The following is a 21687-nucleotide window of genomic DNA, read 5'->3' on the forward strand; positions in this document are numbered from 1 at the left end:
CCTAATCTCCTCTTGCAGGGATAGGGGAGGAGAGTTGGGTATAGGAGGAAATGGACCGCAGCCCCCTTTACTCTGACTGGTCAAAGGTAGGACCTGTTAGACTGTGAGAATCCCCCTTAAAAGCTAAGACAACTAGGTGACACAGAGAGAGCATTAGACCTTCAGTCAGGAAGAAGTGAATTTTATTGGACCTCAGACATATGATCTTGGACAAATCCCTTAACCTCTGTTTACCTTGGAGGTAAATAGATAAAGTTTACCAGATAAAGTCAGGAAGATCTGAGTTCAAATGTAGTCTTGGATATTTAATTAGCTGTGTAATTTTTGACAAGTCCCTGAATTTCTTTTTGCCTTGATCTGATAGATAAGGAAATGGTTAACCATTCTAGTTTGACAAGAAAACCCCATAAATATATATGGTCCTTAGGACCACAAAGAGTTGGATATAATTGAACAACAATCATACAAATATTAGGTGCCAGAGTCAAAATTTGAATCCAGGATCTATTTTCCATTTTTCTTTTAAAATTCAATTAGTTTTTCAATGCAATATGCTTCTCACTCCCTCCATCCTGGTACATACTCTTCCTCATCTAGTAAACCCTCCTCTTCATTTCAGTCCATATCAATCCAAAGACATGATATATAATAATAATAGTTGCAGAGTCCTTTGTCATTTACAAAGTACTTTCACTCACATCACCTAATTGGATTCTCACATTTTGAAGGATTTAGAGCCAGAAAGGCCCTTAGAGACCATCTGTTAAGCTTCTGGTGCTAGACTTGGAATCAAAAAAACTAGTGAGATTATTAGCCTTTCTGAGCCTCAGCTACTCATATGTGAATGGGATAATAATACTTTCTATATAAATGCCATTTGTGATCATTATCATTTAAATTATCATAGATTAGGAAGCTAAGAATCAATCCTGCAAAGTAGTTCATAATCATCACTCATTTTTAACTAGCACTTGAAGGTTTATAAAATGCTTTTTATATATTGTCTCATTTGATCCTCCCCAACCCTGTGAGGCAGATGCTATTGTTATTTCCATTCTTAGGAAAATGAGGTTCAGAGACACTAAGGAATTTGTACGAAAGAAAGAAAGGAAGGAAGGAAGGAAGGAAGGAAGGAAGGAAGGAAGGAAGGAAGGAAGGAAGGAAGGAAGGAAGGAAGGAAGGAAGGAAGGAAGGAAGGAAGGAAGGAAGGAAGGAAGGAAGGAAGGAAGGAAGGAAGGAAGGAAAGAAGGAGGGAGGAAGAAAGGGAGAGAAAGGAATAATAGAAAGAAGAAAAAGAAAGAGGAGAGACAGAGAGAGACAGAAAGAAAACTTTCAGAGCCTTGGTATCTTCATCTGTAAAATGAGAGATTGCCTGGCAGCTCTAGATCTATTATACTTGCATCTTTCTGGCAGTTCATTAATTGCAATCTAGGTCCAAGATAGGTCATTATTATAATTCATCAAAGTTAGACTGCCTTGTGTGTTATTTTCATTTGTATTAGTGTAGTCATTGTTTATATTGTTCTCCTGATTCTGCTTACTTTACTCTATATCAGATCATTAAAAATCTTCCCATGTTCATCAGGATTCTTTAATTGCTTCTTACAGGACAACATAGCTTTTTATTCACAATGCCACAATTTGTTCAGCTAATCCTCATTCCCAGGCAGTAGGTAAAGAACTAAATAGAACACTGGCCCTGAAGTTAGGAAAACCTGAGTTCCAATCTGACTTCAGATACTAGTTATGTGATCTTGACAAATCACTTAGCTTCTGTCTACCTCAGTTTCCTCAACTTTAAAATGAAAATATTAGCTAGCACTTTCAGATTGTTATGTGTGAAGACCGAGTTAGCACTCTAGATATCTTAGAATCAGCCGGAGTCAGGATAAGCAAAAGTCCTTGGTCTTTATTCTTGGTCTTTGGGGTAGAAGTGAATTGGATGGATGCAGGATCTGCACTACCTCTCCTCTCCTTCTCTACAGCCCAAGATGATTTTTCTTGTCTTCTTCCACCCCTAATCCCTCCCACAACTCTCTGTATACACCAAAAGCTTGAACCAGCACAAAATAGTGGGAAGGGCCATTTTCCAAGCACATGCTAATAGAATATTGTCCAATCGGTAATTAGCCTTAAGTGCGAGGTTGTCCAACCTCAGTGCATCAACTCAAAGTTTCAGCCCTTTACAGTTATGAGGCTCAAATAAGATAGTTTTTGTAAAGCTTTTAGTACAATGTCTAGAACATAGGAGGAACTTAATAAATACCCATTCCCTTTCCAATCTGTTACTTGCTACCTCAAAAAAGTGCTGCTCAAAAAAATAAAACAAAAACAAAGTGCTGCTGATAATACTGTCATGTTTTTTCCAGTCCTTCTTTTTGCTGAATATCTCACCCTTCCTACTATCTGGAAAATCAGCTCCTTGGATGGTTGAAACAGTCTTTTTTAATTGTTTCATTTTTCTTTCACCACAGCTGCAGATGCTAAGGAAGAAATCCTCCTCATCACAGGATCTAGAGATGCCATATGTTAGGGAGAAACGCTTTACATTCTATGTCCACATTCTCTGTCAGAATGGCTAGTAAGGGACTTATTTATGGGCTCCTTTTGTTTTAAACCACATGTTCCCCAAGTCTTACAGACTTGGGATCTTTTAGCTTTGGTTACAGTGCATCTTGAAGAAATAATTTTAATATTTTACTTGAGAGGCAATCTGGTGCAGTAAAAGGAGACTTTTTAGCAGAGGTGTCAATCATGGAGCCTACACAGAGCTCCAGTAACAGCTATGTGAAGTGTGAGACCAGCAGATCAGCAAGAGAAGGGAAGGGGATCCCTGTCCATCACTACCCCCAGCTGGCCATGGCATCTAGCAGAGATGCTACTCACCCAATAAGAAGTAACTCATTCAGTTGTTGGAACATCAATTTGAGAGTTTGAGGGAAACTGAGGGAACATTCACACCCTCCCAACAGATATAAGAATCAAGGATTCCTGACAGCAGATAAGAGAGCACAATATGGATTCAAGACATACCAGCCCTAGTAATCAAAAGTGGAAACAAGCAAACTTTGGGATCTCAGCTAAACAATCCATCAAGAGAGATGCTGCATTCAGAGGCAACCTGCATGAGGACTCCACACAGGGAGAAGGATAGGAAGCATTCGGTACAAAAGATGTAAATTGCCTTTGGTCACTTATGAACTCCAAGCTTGGGGCTGGGTTTTTCCAGTTAACATAAAGCATCATATTTGTGGGACATTATACCCCAGTTTTATGGGGGACAATGTTTTATAATGACTATTCTTGTTATTCTGTTTTAGTAAATGTATTTGCTTTGAGGTAATTTTATCTACTGCCTTACAGTTAAGGGGAAGCAGACTAATTAGGACTCATGAGCTAGGAGTGCAAATCTTCACAGGCTATTCTAGAACCTGGGAAAAGTACTTGCCCTTTGGGAAGGTAATCCAACCTTTGAGTATAGAAGTAACCTAAACAAGCTTTTCAGATACAAGCTGTGAATGATATGTATAAGATATATAAATGTATCATTTGAACTGTTTTGGAAAGATCACAAAGATCACTGTATTCTCATCTGCTAGAAAATATATGCTTTCTGTTAATAATATAGGATCAGGCTTTGCAAATAAGAATCTGATAAAGTGTTTTCCTAGTAACTCATATGCTAATCTCTTCTAGTATTCATAGCTGTCTATCTCTGACCAACAATTCAACAGGGGAAGAAGGGAACAAGCATTTTTGATGTAACTACTGTGTCAGGTACTGTGATAAGTGGTTTTACAAATATCCTATTGGATCTTCACAACTCTGTGAGGTCAATTGCTATTATCCAAATCTTACAGTTGAGGAAACTGAGGCAGACAGAATTGTCTAGATCAAGCAGCTAATAAGTGTCTAAGACAGGGTTCCTGAATCTAGACCAAGTACTCTAACTTCTGCACCATGTAGCTGCCTATAGAAGTTCAATAATGAATTCCTGTTATGCACTAAGACTCTAGGTTTAGCGTTTATATGTAATCCAATCCCTTTGCAGGTGAGAATACTGAGAAGTGGAATGGGAAATGTCCAACATCATACAGGTAATAAGTGAAGAAGTGAGATCTGAATCCAGGTCCGTTGACTCCAAATCCAAAGCTTTTCCCACTACATTAGGAGGTCTTTATATTATACCAAGTGCCCTATTGAAGATTTAAAAGCAGTACATGGAACGGATGTACTGGGACAGATTTTTCTTCATGGAATGAACAGGTTTTAAAACAAACTTTCATCCGCCCTCTTTGCTGTTTCACTGGCTGAGTTTGCTACTGGGGGAGAGAAATAGCTCAATACAGAGATGTTTTTTTTGTTGTTGTTGTTCCAGTCTAGTTGATGACAAATGGGGGACTCTTGTCGTGACTTTTATCTTCTAGCCCCAGCCTCTTCTACTGTACTGTTTCCACCTTGGTTCACAATCCCTCCCCTTTTCAGGTGACTAGTACCCCACTTCCTGACCCTTATTTAAACTAGGAAAAGCTGGAGTGAGACAAGGCATTGACCTCAAAGATTAATAATACTTTATATAAGATCATGATAAAGTGAAGGCTTTTGTCCTAAATGCAGCTGGATAGCATAATGTGCAGTTTCTGAAGTAAGGAGACTCATCTTCCTGAGTTCAAATCTGGACTCACCAAACAAGTCACTTAACTCAGTTTACCTCAGTTTCCTCATATATAAAATTAGCTGGAGAAGGAAATGGCAAACCATTCAAAGGTACTTGAGTGCCAAGAAAACCTCAAATGGGGTCACAGTATAACTGGAATGACTATAAACAATAACAATGTGGAAGTTTCAACAAGGCTTGCCAATCAAGTGATATTTGAGACGTTGAGGAAACTAGGGGATCTGTAGCAAAATTGGATCTATCTGGAAGAGATTTGATGGCAAAAGTCTTAAGGCCATCTCTTAAGCTTGAGACTTAAGAGATGGTCTCTGGAGTGCAATGGAAAAACCTTGGTAGACAGTGAATTCCTCATAAGTGAAAATGTTCAAGCAAAGGTTGGATAATCACTCACTGTAGATGTTGTAAAGGGGATTTCTGATCAAAGAAGGATTAGAGTAGTTAGCTTCTTTCCCCTCAGTGTGTCTTGGATCTTCTAAATAGAAGAGGCCCTCAGAACCAGTAATATGTCTACCACCAGCCTTAATGAACTCCCCACTTATTCTGCTGTGGGTATGGAGGGACCCTATGGAAACCTTGGCTTTAATATACGGGATTCAATGTCATCTCTTTCTAGCCCCCATCCCCTCTGAGGCTTGGTGAACAAGTAAAGGAGTAGAAATGTGAACTGATTTTCTAAGGTTATTCCCCCCCCCCCCGGAAGGGTCTGGAATCTCATGGTGAAGCATTGAAACCTTATGGTTTCTTCAGCTGTTTTCTCTCTGCTTCTGCTCAGAAATCCTTTCTGGGACAGATTCCACACCAGATTGAGAATCCACAAGGCTGAATAGCTGCCAGTGGGAGAGAAAGGGTGGGGCAGGTGGCTGGGCTGGCATGGGATCATATCCCAGGCAGAGGCCGGGCCGGATGCCTGGCACAACAGAGCCACACGGTGGCCAGCCCACTGGGCAGTTTTCCAAAGGCTTAGGCCACTGCTGTATGTCTTCCAACTTTGAAACTGCAGAACAGAGAGATCTTCCCACAAGCCCCTGTCCATCTGGCCTCTGGGTTTGTTCTGCTCAGATTCAAGTGGGCCCTGAAAATCAGAAACAGACTCATCTACGCAAAGTGGTCACAAGAGGGAGGTAGCCCTTCATTAATGTCTAGTGCTTTAGTTTTGGAAAAATAGGTCTTTTTTCTTCTCTTTTCCCCTCCAATTTCATTCTATTCTCACCCTTCTCCATCTACTACATCATTCAAGTGAAGAGAAGAAAATCTATAGGGACAATTATTTCATCCCTTACTTTTTCCTCCAGAAGAATTAGATTTCAGATGGTGACCAGCCTCTAGCCATTTTGTCTTTTTTTGTTTGTTTTAATGAGGGGGTTGTACCTCTAAGGTCTCTTCCAGCTCTGATACATGAATTATGGACTTCAAACTCTTCTGTGGGTGAAGATATCATTCAGGATGCCAAGTCTACTCTGCTGCTATCTTTCTCCCAAAGAAAAAAGACCTGGGGAGGTCTGGTCAAACCCTTCGGCCACTTAATCATTATAGGTTTCCCTTTCCTCCACAATCCCAAATCACAACAGAATGTTGGAGCTGGAAGGACCTTAGTGTAACAGGATTCTTATTTAACAGATGTCCCAGGCCAGAGAAGGGAAATGACCAATGTCATTCTGAATATAAGTAGTAGAGGGCCATTCTTCCCATGAATACAGCTCTTTTGAATCCACCTGCAATATTCTTTCCACCATAGCACCATTCTTCCCGCCTAGTCCAGTCTTGTCCCCAACTCCAGAAGTTGTCTCACTAAATAGTTAAGCCAACTTGGGGTGAAGGGTGGAGCTGGGGAAATGATGGCCGACTTCCAAGAAACTTGTTGGGCAACCCTTTCCCTGAAGCTTAGACATCAGGCAATATTGAGGAACTCAGGTCACTGACAAAGGTAATTGCTTCCTCTTCCCCATACACCATACACCTACCTGGAACAACCCTCTATACTTTCTGAAGTTTTCCTATCCTGGTTTCTGAGAGAGAGAGAGGGGATGGGAATCCTCTCCTCCTTTCCCCCCTCCCCAAAAAAATTAGCAAGGAAGACCTTTGGAATTGGTAGAAGAGAGAATCACCACTATATTCCAATAGAAATTATCTGTTCCTTCCCCTTCAGTATGCCCCAGGACTACTGATTCATTATCCAGGAGACAGGATCATAAGATCACAGAAGTTAGGTTTGAAATCAACTATGATGATGAGATATGAGAAATGGTCTACCCCAGCAAATGTGTTCCAGGGAACCCTGAGGATCTTGAGATCCTTTCAGGGGGTGCATGAGGTCAAAACTATTTTCATAATTCTAATATAGTAACTATTAATGGCACCTCCCCCCTTTCCAGCCTTTTATATTTTCTCATTTCTCATTAGAATATAAGCTTTTTCAGAATCAGGAGATCATTATACACTTCAACAACGATACTGTATGAGGATGTATTTTGATGGAAGTGGATATCTTCGACAAAGAGAAGATCTAATTCAGATCCAATTGATCAGTGAGGGACAGAATCATCTACGCCCAGAGAAGGAACACTGGGAAATGAGTGTAAACTGCATTTTTGTTTTTCTTCCCAGGTTATTTTTACCTTCTGAATCCAATTCTTCCTGTGCAACAAGAAATTTGGTTCTGCACACATATATTGTATCTAGGACATACTACAACACATGTAACATGTATGGGACTGCCTGCCATCTAGGGGAGGGAGTGGAGGGAAGGAGGGGAAAATTTGAAACAGAAGGAAGTACAAGGGATAATGTTGTAAAAAATTACCCATGCATATGTAGTCAAAAAATTATAATTATAAAATTAATAAAAAAATTAAAAAAAAACAGAACACCAAAGACAAAAAAAAAAAAAAGAAAGAATATAAGCTTTTTGAGGACAGGTTCTCCCTTTCTTTTTGCTTGTATTTATTTTCCCAATGCTTGACACTGTGCTAAATTGAAAAATGAACAAAAAAGTTAATTATTAACAGAAAAATTAATGAATACTTATTGCTTATAGGCTGAGCTATAACCCACATAAAGAAAGCTTTGGGGAGGGAGTCCTCAATGATTTTTAAAAGTGTAAAGGGGGCCCAAGACTAAAAAGCTTTGAGAACCCCTGCTCTAACAACCTTTATAACCACTGCCATGCAGTATTTGGAGTTTGGATCTTGGCTCTGCCACGTGCTATTTGCATGGCCTTTTCTTTGAGCCTCAGTTTTCTCATCTATGAAAGGAGGGAAGTAGTTTAGAACTCCAAGAAACATGCAGACCTCATTTTCAATTAAAAAAAAAAAGTATTTATTAGGTGCTTACCATTTGTCCAGATGTGGGGCTAAATTCTAAGGATTCAAATACAAATAAGAAAGGTAATCCTTGCCTTCAAGGAGTTTACTGTATAATTAGGAAAGACAACATATTAGGGGAACAAGCGCTGGAAAGCAGGGAAGGCAAGCTGAGGTTGTATGGGTAAAACATGTCTTGCAAATATGGGAAGTCTCATGGCAAGTCCTAGCCTGGGTAAGCGAAGGCAGAAAGCTCACCAATCAGGGCCACAGGAAAGTAGGATGAGAGAACTCAGATAGCGAAGAGGGGCAAACTAAGGTCAGAGAATGGAAGCAATGAGCCCAGGTCACACACTAACAGGGAGGACACCTGTGATTGTCTTGTAGGTCTTCTAAGATCCCCTGATCTCTTCTCGGGACTTCCACCTCAATTACCTTTGCTCTTCGTGGGGGGACAAACTTAGAATGAAGTTGAGTTTGAGTAAGCAAGTCATGGAAATCCCTTCTGGGGGCCTCTCTAAAATGAAGAATTATGCACTTGGAAACTGATGTCAGAGGCCAGGAAAAATCTATAGACAAGGGAGGTTAAGCGACTTGCTAAAGTCTGCATTCATGGGTAAAATTTAAACCCAGGTCTTTTGAGACCCTCATTAGAGTTTTTCCCCTGAGCCCCATTAGATTAGAATCTACACAAATCCTTTCTAACTGAGTATCCATAACTCGATGGAAGACGATAGGGCGATTCTCCCAAGGTAGAAGGCCATAGCCAGGGAGCCACTTGTCCCAGAGACCAGAGGCGAGTGTAAGAGGGGTGCAGGAGGAGGAAATCTCTCACCAGCAGCTTATCACACAGGATCCAGTGTAACTCGCTTAGATGTAGCCTCAATTTGTAGGCTAAAGAAGGGTAATGTTTAATTGGTGCTGAAGAGAAGGTCTCCCTCGGTGCCCAAAAGGGACCGCCCAGGTGAGCCCAGCCGCCGGGACGGCCCCTCCCTCCCCTAGCAAACACACCCTCCTTTCCGAGGGCCCACCTTCCCGAGATGAAGCGGGCGGAGGAGTGCGGGGCCTCCGGGCCTACAGAATGGCATCAGTCCGCCATTTGTTCACGTTGGTGTAAGGTACGTCCAACCTCTTGCGGGTGTGGTCGGTCTCCTGGCAGTAAAGGAAGCCGCACGAGGGTTTCTGCAAGGTGTAGAAGGGCGTGTACGAGTTGGTGTACTGCCGAGTGTAAAATCGGTGGTTGATGACCTTCTGCTGCTGCTTCCAGGGGTCTACGGCCACCGGTATGGTGGAAGTCAAGGGCTTGCGGGGATGGGAGGGGTCCTGGTGCTTGTCGGGGATCTGGCAAAAGCTTAGAAACGGATCCTTATCTTCGGGTTTGGCCTTTAGAGGCACCCGGACTCTCCTTGGTAGCTGCGGACACGGGAGAGAAGCAGGAGGGGAACACACAGCGTTAGTTTGGGAGGAGAAGAATCGATTTATTAAATTTCCGCATTGGCCGGAGACCCACAGTGCCAGTTATAAGCGCGCATCGTGACCTCGGGCAACGAGCTCTCCAAGCTTCCGTCTCCTCATCGGCAACATGGGGACAGGGCTGTATTACCCACCTCACGAGGCTGCTCTGAGCAAACCCTAGCGTGCTGCAGAAGTAGCGGGGACTGTTACTGCGCGGCCCGAGCTGTAAGGGACCTTAGATGGCATCAACTAGTCAATCAACAAGCGACCGATAATGGCCCACAACGAGATAAATGCCTCTACGGCATGCTCTTTACTCTCCATGGCCCCCTCCAGTTTTCTATCTCCATCACTGCCAGCTTCTCCTTGAGGTCTTTCCCAGACTGTGGGTCGATCCCCTTCCTTCCTAGATGAGTGCCGTAGATGGCTCACACTTTCCTTCCTAATTCCTGCTCTCATAATAAGGACTTCAACAGTGATAGGCCATTTCCCCCCTAAAGTCTTGTATTTCCCCCTCTCTTGATTCCTTAGTGAATTCTACACTATGCTCCTTGCGTGAATGTCTAATTCAACTCTACATTATTCTCTAGCTCTCTTATTATTGTCTATTTTGGCCGGTCAAGCCTCAGCCTTGAGTCACTCCCAACCAAACACGCTACCCAATGCAGGGAGAGAAAATAATGCAGCCGTCCCAATGGGACCGCTACAAATGTATGGTATGTAATCTCAACTGGACTCTGTCAGCTCATCCACTTCACAGTGACCCTTCCAAGCCTTTTCATCTCTCCTCAGACTCCCACGATTTACCCTGTGTTCTCAGCTGAGAACTGGACTCCTATTTTACAGGAAAAATGAGACCATGAATTTCTACTTCTCCACTCTTCATTCCATATGACTTTATCCCTTCCATGCCTGTTTCACATGATAAAGTGGCCTGATTCCTTAAGCAAGACTAACCCTTGTACCTGCTCAAGCACTCCTACTCCATCCCATCTCCTTCAATAGACTGCCCCTACTTTCATACCCTTTCTATCACTTATTTTCAAATTCTCCTTGTCTACTGGCTCCTTCCCTACTTCCTATAAACATGTTCATGTCTATTCCATCCTAAAAATAACTTTTACTTGATCCTTCCATCCCCTTTAACTATCTCTTCTGCCCTTTGTGGCTAAACTTCTTGAAAAAGCCATCTATAATCCAACTCACTTCCAGCTGATCAATGATGGACAGAAACAGCTACACCCAGAGAAGGAACACTGGGAAGTGAATGTAAACTGTTAGCACTACTGTCTATCTACCCAGGTTACTTATACCTTCGGAAGCTAATACTTAACGTGAAACACGAAAATTGGATTTACACACATATATTGTATCTAGGTTATATAGTAACACATGTAAAATGTATGGGATTGCCTGTCATCTAGGGGAGGGAATGGAGGGAGGGAGGGGAAAATTTGGAAAAATGAATACAAGGGATAATGTTATTTTAAAAAAAAATTACTCATGCATATATACTGTGAAAAAATTTTTAAAAAAATAAAAAAGAAAATGAGTAAAAAAAAAAAAAAGAAAAAGCCATCTATAATATAAGCTTCCACCTTCTGTTTTCTCTCTCTTTCTTAATCCCTTACACAATTAAGCTTTTGATATCATTATTCCACCAAAATTGCTCTCTCCAAAGTTTTCCAGTAACCTCTTAGTTGCCAAATTTAATGGTTTTTTCTTGATCCACTTTCTCCTCAACCTCTCTACAGCCTCTGACACTGTTTTCCCCCCTTCCCCTGTCTCTAGGTTATAAGAACACCACTTTCTCTTCTGGTTCTCCTACCTACCTAACCACTCCCCTGCCTCCTTTGCTGGATCCTCTGCATCTCCAGTTGTTGTTTAGTCAATTCAGTCATGTTTCACTCTTTGTAATCCCATTTGGAGTTTTCTTGGCAGAGATACTGAAGTGGTTTGCCCTTTCCTTCTCCAGCTCATTTTACAGATGAGGAAACTGAGGCAGAGTTAAATGATATGCCTGAAGTCATACAGCTAGTAAGTGTCTGAGGCCAGATTTGAATTCAGAAAAATAAGTCTTCCTAACTCCAGGTCCATTGTGCCACCTAGCTGTGCCCCAAATTTAATTATCTTTCCCCTGAACTTTTACCCTAATATTATAGAGTATAATGCCATCCTACCAGTCTTTAGAAGTCCTCCTGGATTCCTCACTATCTGTCATCCCCCATATCCAAGCTATTGCCAAGGTCATCTTTGCAATATCTCTCCAATCTGTTCCTTCTCTCCTCTGATACATTGCCATCACTCTAGTATAGACCATCATCACCTCATACCTAGAAAGTTGTAATAATCTATGACAGATCTGTCTACCTCTAATATCTCTCCACTCAAATCCTCCATTCAGCCACCAAAGTGATTTTTCTAAAGTGCACATCCTGTGATGTTATCTCCCTACTCAATAATTCCATTGGCCCCCCATTGCCTCTAGAATCCAATACAAAGTCTTCTAATAAATAATAGACCTGGGATTTTATGATCAGTTAAATTAGGGAAATCATAAGGTCAATATCACAGAATTGCATGGAGTTCTACATGTTAGTCCACTTTCCCACCTTCTGCTAGATTATCCTCTATATGTGAACAGTTTCTCTGTGAGAAGCATTATCTCCCAAAGCAGTGTTTCTGTTTCTTGGTTTGGTTTAAATTACTCCGGTTAGAGATAGATTCGTGGTATTTGAGGCCATCTAATCCAACCTTTTCATTTTACAAATGAGAAAACCAAAGACTGAACTTATATGGCTTATTCATGGTCACTCTGATGGTAGATGGCAGAGCTGAGATTTGAACCTGGATCTCCTGACTCTCAAACTTTTTCCACTACACTTAGTTCTGTGTCCTTTGTTAGGCCAAGTTAAAATCTTCTTTCCTGGAAATTCTACCTCATGTTGGTCCATATGGTCAATTCCATTCAGACCTCATGAACCCTTGTCTCTTTCATGGGAGCAGAGAAGGGAAAAAGGGGGGATTCATCTCTTATGAACAGATAGTTATGGGGGTTCACTTATGGGGGTATAGCTTCCAAGCCTCAAACAAGTTTCTCTGATCAAGAACCCTAAGCCTGATGATTCCTGCAGCTCCATCATTACAACCATTTTCTCCACCCACCCCCTCCCCGTAGTATTTTCTCTTTTTAACTCAGCTCTACCAACTCCATCATCTCTCCAAATAGTCTTTGTTCATTTGTTCCTTTTTCCCCAGATGAAAATAATTTCTAAACTTTAAAATACCAATTCAACATGAATGCATGGCACAATGGACCAAGGGGTGATGCTAGGAAGATCTGGATTCAAGTCCCATTTCTGACATTGGGCTAGGTGACATCCCTCCACAAGTCACATCCTCTGTGTTCTCAGTCAACTTTCTAAAAGAATGCAAAACAGGTGTGATTATGCCTTTGTATAGGAATTTCCTACATGAATCAATCTTGTCCAAATCTCTAGAGATGGGATGCTTTCCTCTAAGAGGTTAAAAGGAAGAATTTCAGATCATTCAGACAGCTTAAGGCAGAGGCAGGGAGGAATAGGAAAGTACCCACCAGTTTCGCTACCTAGAAGTAAACGTATAAAGAGCTCTGGAACATCAGACCACATTTCTTCCCTGGTGGCCCCCCCACCTTCCTGGTCTCCTGGCACTGTGAAGGCAAAGCTGGAACAAAGCATTTCTGTGCCCTATCTAGATAAGGATTGAACATTGTCCCCTTCCCTTCTCCCTCTTCTCCACATGTGCCATTGACTCCGGAAGCTTTAAACTTGTAGAGAATCACTAACTAAATCCAAAATGCCTTATGATGGGATGTTACTGTACTGTAAGAAATGATGAGCTGTTTGATTTTAGAAAAACATAAAAAGATTTTTACAAAATAAGGAAGAGTGAAATGAATAGGACCAAGAGAAGGTTGTATCCAGTGACACAATAATGCTCAGAGAATAACTATGAGCAATTAAGCTATACCGGGTATTATGAATATTCAAATCAACAACAAAAGACCTGTGAAGGAAAATACTATCCAGTGCCAGGAAAAAGTACTGATAAATAAAAATATGCATACTATGGTTCTACTCACGCACATATAATGTGTTATACATATTTTTATGTATATATATATATGTGTGTGTGTGTGTGTGTGTGTGTGTTATACACATATATGTGTATGTATGTCAAATGGTGGTCTCTCTAGTGTGGGGTGGGGAAGGAGAGAGACAGTTCAAAACTTAAAATGTAAAATTAAATTAAATGTACATAAATTAAAATTTTTAAAGTATCAGTGGAATTTTCTGGCATTTATGGCATGTATATGTCCAGAAGGAAATGTGTGGAGGGAGGAAAAAGCTTCTCTTGTTGCACCTGAGAAGAATGCTACTTAGTTAACTAAGGCAATGATTGGACTGCATCCTTCAAATATATAGGGTTTTGGGAGATGACTTTCAAATAATGGTTGAATATGTTCCTCTTTTTTACAGACCAGCTACACATCACAGAACCTAAAAAATTATAGGACTTTCCTTTGTCTTGTTAGTTTCAATCCCTTTTCCCTCTAACAGCCTCAAGTTGTTTTACTTCAGTGTTTTAGGGAAACCTTGGTCTTTCTCTCCTTTGTTCCCTCCAAACTATGGTGCTTAAAACCTAGAAGTTGTAAAGGTTAGAGGGAAGGGAACTCTTCTTATGTTATTTATTTTAATTACCTATTTTCCCCTTCCCCACCCCCACTTCCAAGTTTAGCCTCCAAGCCAGTTCTCACTGGCTTAGAAAAAGGGTTAGTTTTGCCTGAAAAATGTGATTCCTTGGGGAAAGGGAGGGGACAAAAAGAGAAGAGAAACATATCCAAACCGGCAGAGAGCAGGGACTTTCATATCCACGGTATGTATCTTGTATGTACTATCAGTGTGTTATAGTGGATAGACAAAATGGACCTAGAGTCAGGAAGACAGGTTCAAATCCCATCTCAGACACTAAATGGCTGTGTGACCTTGGATATGTCATTTAACCTCTCTGTGTCTCAGTTTCCTCATCTGTAAAATGATAGACTTGGTCTTAATGGCTTCTAAGGACCCTGTCAATCCTAAATCTATGATCTTATGTCTCTTCTGTTAGAATACAAGCCCTTTGAGAGCAGAGACTGTTTTCTATTTTTCTTTATATTTTCTTTATATTTATATTTATATTTGTCAGTGCCTGGAACATAAGTCAAATCAACTAGCATTTATTAGGCATTTGCTATCTCCTAGGCACTATGCTAAATGCTAAGGATACAAAGAAAAGCAAAAAACACTTGTCACCCTCAAGAAGCTAATTCTAATGGAGGAAACTACATGCAAATAACCATGAACATACAGCCATACAAAGATAAATTGGAGGTAACTTCAGGAAAAGGGGACCAGAAAAGACTTCTTGTATTTAATAAATGCTAATTGGCTGACTGATGGTGAGAAATTTTTCAAGAGGCAGCTAGGGGCAATGGATTGAGAGTCCAAAGATCTGGGTCTAAACTGGAGATCTGCTACATGCAACTTTTGGCTAATCACTTTCCTTCTCCAAAATTCTTTTTATTTGCCTGCCAAATGAGTGAATTAAAATAATGGTCTTGAACATGCTCTTCAAGTTCCAGATCATCTGATCCTACTTTTTCCCTGAGAGAAAAGGAATGCTGCAGAGTTTGGGGCTAAATTTTCAGCCCCAGGTATAGGAAGGTAGCAGCTGTCCGGACTTGATCTCAAGACTCCTGATTTGGGATGCTTTGTTTCTGTATACTTGTTTCGGGTCCCCTTAAATCTTAGTAGACAAACTGTAAAGTGGTTTTCTCGGTTCTGTAAATGACCATGTCAAAGTTAAGCTGGTTGATTTGTTCTTTTAACAAACATATAATGAGAAACTACTAGAACATGGTACAGATGAATGAAGGAGATGAGATATGGGGAGAGTGGTATTGATGCAAAAAAGAAATATACTCCCTGCCCTAGAATAAACTGCCTAATAATCTAATAATTCTGATTATAAGTCTAGTAATTATTCATCTAATAACGAGTCTAATAATTATCAATAAGCACAGCCAATAAAGTGCTGGTCCTAGAGTCAGGATTTTTTGGGCTCTGGCCAAGATCCTTAACCTTGTTTGCCTCAGTTTCCTCATCTGTAAAATGAGCTGGAGAAGGAAATGATCAATCATTCCAATATCTTTGCCAAGAAAATCCCAAATGGGATCATAAAGAGTTAGAAATGACTGGAAAATGACTGAACAGCAGCAACAATAATAATCTTTGGTATTTAGAAGTTTGTGAGGGCATTGAAACTCCAGGTCCTTTTTGTGTTGCACAGAAATAAAGTCAGGGGAAAAAAAAAACGGCCTCTAGCTGTTTTACTTCAATATTTTGGGGAACCCTTGGAATTTCTCCCCTTTGTTCCCTCTGAACTATGGGGCTAAAAACCTAAAAGTTGTGGAGGTGACAGGAAAGGGAACTCTTCTTATTCATTTTAATGACCTATAATATTAATAATAGCTTATAGTTATAGTATGATTTATAGTTTAAAAGTGCTTTACAAGAGTGGGTTGGACTACATAATGCCTAAGGTCCCTTTAAGTTCAAAAGTTTTATAAACTCTTCCTCATGCCCCAAACTAGTCCCTAGTTAGGTCCTATCTTAATGTTCCACTTTAGCCTATCAGGAGCAGTTCTTGCATTACCAAGACTTCCCTGAGATGTCCCTTAGCATCATGAACATCCTTAAGTGTCCAAGATCCTGACACCCCACTAAGGTGAACTTTTTTTTTTCACTTGGCTAAGAGTCTATGAAAGTTTTCAAGCCCAAACTCTAATATCCCAGTGGATTAGAGAAATGATTCCTTTATTCCCTTGTAGCTAGTAGCCATGCTGACAAATCTGCCAGTTACTAACCACTCACTTCACCTCTCTGGTATTTAGGTTTCTCCTTCTGGTAAAATGAGTCAGATCGGATGGCCCCTCTAAAGTGTCCTTCACATTCTGTAATTCTGGGGCATCATTGTTCAGCCTGTTTAATAGGAAGAAGCAGACTAGCAGGCTCTGGTGAGAGGTTCCTAAAATTAAGAGAAGAAACTATCGAGAAGACTGAGCTAAGGAATCCTCACATTGGGATCTCCAGACCACGTCTCTCAATCCTTAGGCTATTATAATATAATTTAGTCAAGGATTTCAGAAAAACCTGGAAAGACTTACATGAACTGATGCTGAGTTAAGTGTGCAGAACAAGGAGAAATTTGTACAAAGTAAAAGCAAAATTGTTGAGTGATCAAATATTGATAGACTTATCTCTTCAAAGCAATACAATGATCCAAGACAATTCCAAAATTGTCCAGCATGTTATGGAAAATGATGTCATATGCAGAGAAAGAACTATTTTCACTTTTTAAATTTGGTTTTAATTTTTTCCTTTTGTTCTTATTCTTCTTTCACAATAAGACCAATGTGGAAATATGTTTAACATGATGGTAATACATGCATAACCTATATCAAGTTGCTTGCTGTCTTGGGGAGAGGGAAGGGAAGGGAAGAAGAGAAGACGATATAGAACTCAAAATATCACAAAAATAAATGTTGAAAAAATCTTTACATGTAAATGGGGGGGATGGTAACATACTGTTAAGTACAAAAAACAAACACACAAGTAAGCTTTACTTAGGTAAAGGAATAGAGAAGGAAAGTGGGATCATAGAATCCTAGACAGAAGAACCCTAAGAGACAAATTATAAAATCCAATATTTTGATTTACAAACAGGGAAAATAAGGCCCAGGAAAGGTAAGTGATTTATTTGCTTAAAGTCACACTCCATATCCAAGGCAAAGGCCAAAAGGGCACAAGCCAAGTCAGGTTAGACCAGAAGATTGGAGTCTTTCCCTCTGTAATCAATTCAGCAATGCAACTGGAGGGTGGGGAGAGAAGGAAGAAGGGAAAGGAGGAGAAAATGGGAGAGGAGTAAGACCAGAGGTGAGAGAGAAGAAACTCAGGAAGTCTTGTTCTTGGTCCTGCCCTTTCCAAAGGCCAACAAGCCAGGCCCTAGGTGACTAACCTTGGAGGGAAGGCCCTGGTAAGGGAGGGTGGGGCCTTTTTACATACTTTCCAGGTTAGCAGCTGGTTTCATTTAACCATCTCCTATCCAAAAACTACTAAAGTCTTTCCTGTCTTTCCCTTCTTTGAGGAGAGAGATGGGGCAGGAGAGATGAAAAAGAAGATAGATTCTTTAGTTCCCTGAGAAGACCAGTTTCCTCCTGGTCTTTCTACTCTTTTTTTTTTTTTTCTTCCCCTCACTGGGAGAGGTAATTGGGGTTAAGTGACTTGTCCAGGGTCATGCAGTATCTGAGGTCAGATTTGAACTCAGGTCTTCTTGACTTCAGGGGTGGTGCTCTATGCATTGTACCAACCAACTGCCCCTGGTCTTTCTTCTCTCAATATTCTGCTCAAGCCTTAAGCTACCCCCTCCCAGAGTTCATAGGATCATAGCTAGAGGCTTAAAGCACCTCAGGGACCATCTGGTCCAACTCCTCCCCCCTATTATTGATGAGAAGCTAAGTGATATCTGTGTCCAGTCCCACAGGTTGGAAGCATCAGAGGTAGGATTTGAAGGTAGGTTCCCTCACTCCGGAATCCTAGCACAGGAACATGATGATGTCTCGCTGCTCAGGCACGCCAAGTTCTTCCCTACTCTCCAGCCCAACCCTCCCTTCCTGGGGCAAGCCCCATGGAGGAGCTAGAGCCTGCTCTTAACCAGATGTACACTTCAGAAGCCACCACTGATTCTAACATCAGGGTTTGATCTATTTGTTGTTGTTGTTTAACCTGTCTAGGCTTAGGAAAGTGATAATAAATCACATTAAACTTAAAAAGCTTTGTATATACCTCCCCAGAAACTGATTGTTAAATATTTATCAGGACACTCCTGGCAAGTCCATTTGAAGGAACCCCTAAACTTTTTTTATTCAAAAACTCAGTCCCATTCAGGTTCCTGTGCTCTTGTCCATTGACTAAAGAATTCTGGTTGGTAAATAAAAGCCTCCATTATACGTGTATGAAATATGGATGGAGAATACTCAAAGATCTGATTTTAGGGATGCCAAGAACCTTTCTCCTTCATTCTACCAGGATGACTAAAATTTCATCATTAGAGATTCATTCCTTTGGCTTCTAGTTAAAATGTTAATTTTCATGGAAAAGGGAAGTCTCCCTCAGAATGGCTGTTTATTAGCTGGGGTGGATATAGAAGAGAGCCCATAAAGATTATGTTCTTATAGGGGAAGATTATGTTAGTATAGGGGAAGATGGTACATTTGAATGGGACTTGGTAAGAGAAATCTTTAAAAGGAAGAGGGGAGGAAAGACTTTTCCTCTCCATTGAATATGGAATAATCCTTCTTTATTTGGCCTGAGTCCAGCAATACAGCAATCTGAACTGCTAGAGAAAGAGGCCCTGGAAAGGGGGCCTTAAAGAGCACTTAGAGTCCAGTCCTCTCATTCTGTTATGAAGAAAGAAACTGAGGCTTAGAGAAATAAAATTAATAAAGATAAATAAAGTCAAACAGGTAACAGAAGGGAAAACCTAGACTTAAATCCAGATCTTCTGAGTTCCTCCACTATCATTTGCCCATCCCAGAATCCTTTTTCTTTCTTTTTTTTTTCTTTTCTTTTTTTTTTTTTTATTAAAGCTTTTTATTTTCAACCCAGAATCCTTTTTCAGGAAACTCATAAACCTACTTATCCCCAGCCAGTATACTGCACATGAAATCAGGGAGTGATATCCTACTGCTTAGAAAGCCTCTACTCCCACCCAAGCTGCTCCTGTGATTCCAAAGAACTAAATTCACCCACCCTGGGGTCCTAGGATATCATACCATATAAGGCATCTTTCACGACTTTCTGATGATTCTTGAACTTGGCAGGTGGAAGGCCTTTGTGGAAGGAAAGAGAGACTTTTGTTGGTATTGGACCCTATCAAAAAGGGCTCCCATGAAGTTCTGAGTATGTATGGGTAGTCTCAGGGTGGGATAAAGGGACCATTGTGACTCTTGACACTAGGGGCCAAGGCCTGGGGGATGGGAGACAAACCCATACATACAGCCCTAATCCCTAGATTTAGCTTCCTCATCGATTTCTTATACTCTCTGAACTACCTAGCTCATACCCTCTACCCACTGCATATATATTCCCCCATCCCAGAACTTATACAAGGCAAAGAGACACTTAATTCTGGAACTGGACTTGTGATGCAGAATGAAAGGGGAAGGAAAAGGAATGAAGGAAAAAAGAACTAGTAAAGAAAGTAAGGAAACAGGCAGAAAGGAAAAAAAAGGATAAAGAAGATAGGAAGGAAGGGAGAAAGGAAGGAAGGAAAGAAGGAAGGAAGGAAGGAAGGAAGGAAGGAAGGAAGGAAGGAAGGAAGGAAGGAAGGAAGGAAGGAAGGAAGGAAGGAAGGAAGGAAGGAAGGAAGGAAGGAAGGAAGGAAGGAAGGAAGGAAGAGAGGGAGGAAATAAATATTAACTATTATGTGCCAGGAACTGTGCAAAAGTGCTTTAAAATATTATCAGATTAGATCTTCACAACAATCCTGAGACATAGGTGTTATTATCCCCACAAACAAAGAAACTGAGGCAAACAGAAGCTAAGTGACATAACTTGCCAAGGACCACATAGCAGGGACCAAATTCAGGTTTTCCTAACTCCAGGGTCAGCATTCTAGCCATCCAGCTATATGGCACACCCCTAAAACATCATTTGCCTAGGAAGCCTTCTCAAAGTATCCCTCACACTTCCTTTCTCAAATGTATGAGGCATCTCTAGAAAGCATAGTATAATGGAAAGAAGAATTGTCTCTGGAGTCAAAGGATCTGAGTTAATTGAAATCCTGCGTCTGATACTACTTGAGTGACTTTCTCCATCCTGGGCCTAAGTTTTATCATCTGTAAAATGAGGATGGAGGGCGAGCTGATCTGGATGGCCCCTAAATTGCCTTCCAGTTCTGGAACTATAATCCTATAGATTTCCTAGCCTTAAAACAAAACATCTTACCCTCAAAGGAATTAATGAAGAGAAAATCAAGTAAAGGTGGCCTAGTTGTACCAGATCTAAAACTATATTATAAAGCAGCGGTTACCAAAATCATTTGGTATTGTCTAAGAAATAGAGAAGTTGATCAGTGGAATAGGTTAGGTTCACAGAATAAAATAGCCAATGACGAGAACAATCTAGTATTTGACAAAGCCAAAGACCCCACCTTTTGGGATAAGAATTCACTATTTGACAAAAACTGTTGGGAAAATTGAAAATTAGTATGGTAAAAAAATAGGCATAGACCTACACTTAACACCATATATCAAGATAAGGTCAAAATGGATTCATGATTTAGACATAAAGAATGATACTATAAACAAATAGAAGAACATAGGATAGTTTATCTCTCAGATTTGTGGAGGAGGAAGGAATTTGGGATCATAGAAGAACTAGAGATCATTATTGATCATAAAATATATAATTTTGATTATATTAAGTTTAAAAGATTTTGTACAAACAAAACTAATGCAGACAAGATTAGAAGGGAAGCAATAAACTGGGAAAATATTTTTACATCAAAGGATCTGATAAAGGCCTCATTTCTAAAATAGATAATAGAATTGACTCAAATTTATGAGTTCAAGCTACTCTCCAATTGATAAATGGTCAAAGGATATGGACAGACAATTTTCAGATGAAGAAATTGAAACTATTTGTAGTCCTAGGAAAAGGTGCTCTAAATCACTATTGATTAGATAAGTGCAAATTAAGACAACTCTGAGATACCACTACACATCTATCAGATTGGCTAAGATGACAGGAAAAAATAATGATGAATGTTGGAGGGGATGTGGGAACACTGGGACACTGATACATTGTTGGTGGAGTTGTGAATAGATCCAACATTATGGAGAGCAATTAGGAATTACGCTCAAAAAGTTATCAAACTGTGCATACGCTTTGATCCAGCAGTGCTACTCCTGGGCTTATATCCCAAAGAGATCTTAAAGAAGGGAAAGGGACCTATATGTGCAAAAATGGTTGTGGCAGCCCTTTTGTGGCTAGAAACAAGAAACTGAGTGGATGCCCATCAGTTGGAGAATGGCTGAATAAGTTATGGCATACAAATGCTATGGAATATTATTGTTCTGTAAGAAAAGACCAGCAAGATGATTTTAGAGAG

General features: G+C 40.4%; 1 protein-coding gene across 1 annotated transcript; it reads right to left on the bottom strand.

The window, feature by feature from the left end:
* Nucleotides 1-8850: 8850 nt before the first annotated feature.
* On the bottom strand, nucleotides 8851-19470 carry CIMIP3 (ciliary microtubule inner protein 3). Its single transcript, XM_074310932.1, has 2 exons — nucleotides 19349-19470; nucleotides 8851-9390 (listed from the first exon to the last, which is right to left on the bottom strand). Exons 1-2 carry the CDS (start codon nucleotides 19358-19360, stop codon nucleotides 9052-9054), a joined length of 351 nt encoding a protein of 116 aa, XP_074167033.1. The 5' UTR covers nucleotides 19361-19470; the 3' UTR covers nucleotides 8851-9051.
* Between the last annotated feature and the right edge of the window lie 2217 nt (nucleotides 19471-21687).

This window comes from Sminthopsis crassicaudata, chromosome 4 (assembly GCF_048593235.1).
Source record: "Sminthopsis crassicaudata isolate SCR6 chromosome 4, ASM4859323v1, whole genome shotgun sequence".
Classification (NCBI taxonomy): domain Eukaryota; kingdom Metazoa; phylum Chordata; class Mammalia; order Dasyuromorphia; family Dasyuridae; genus Sminthopsis; species Sminthopsis crassicaudata.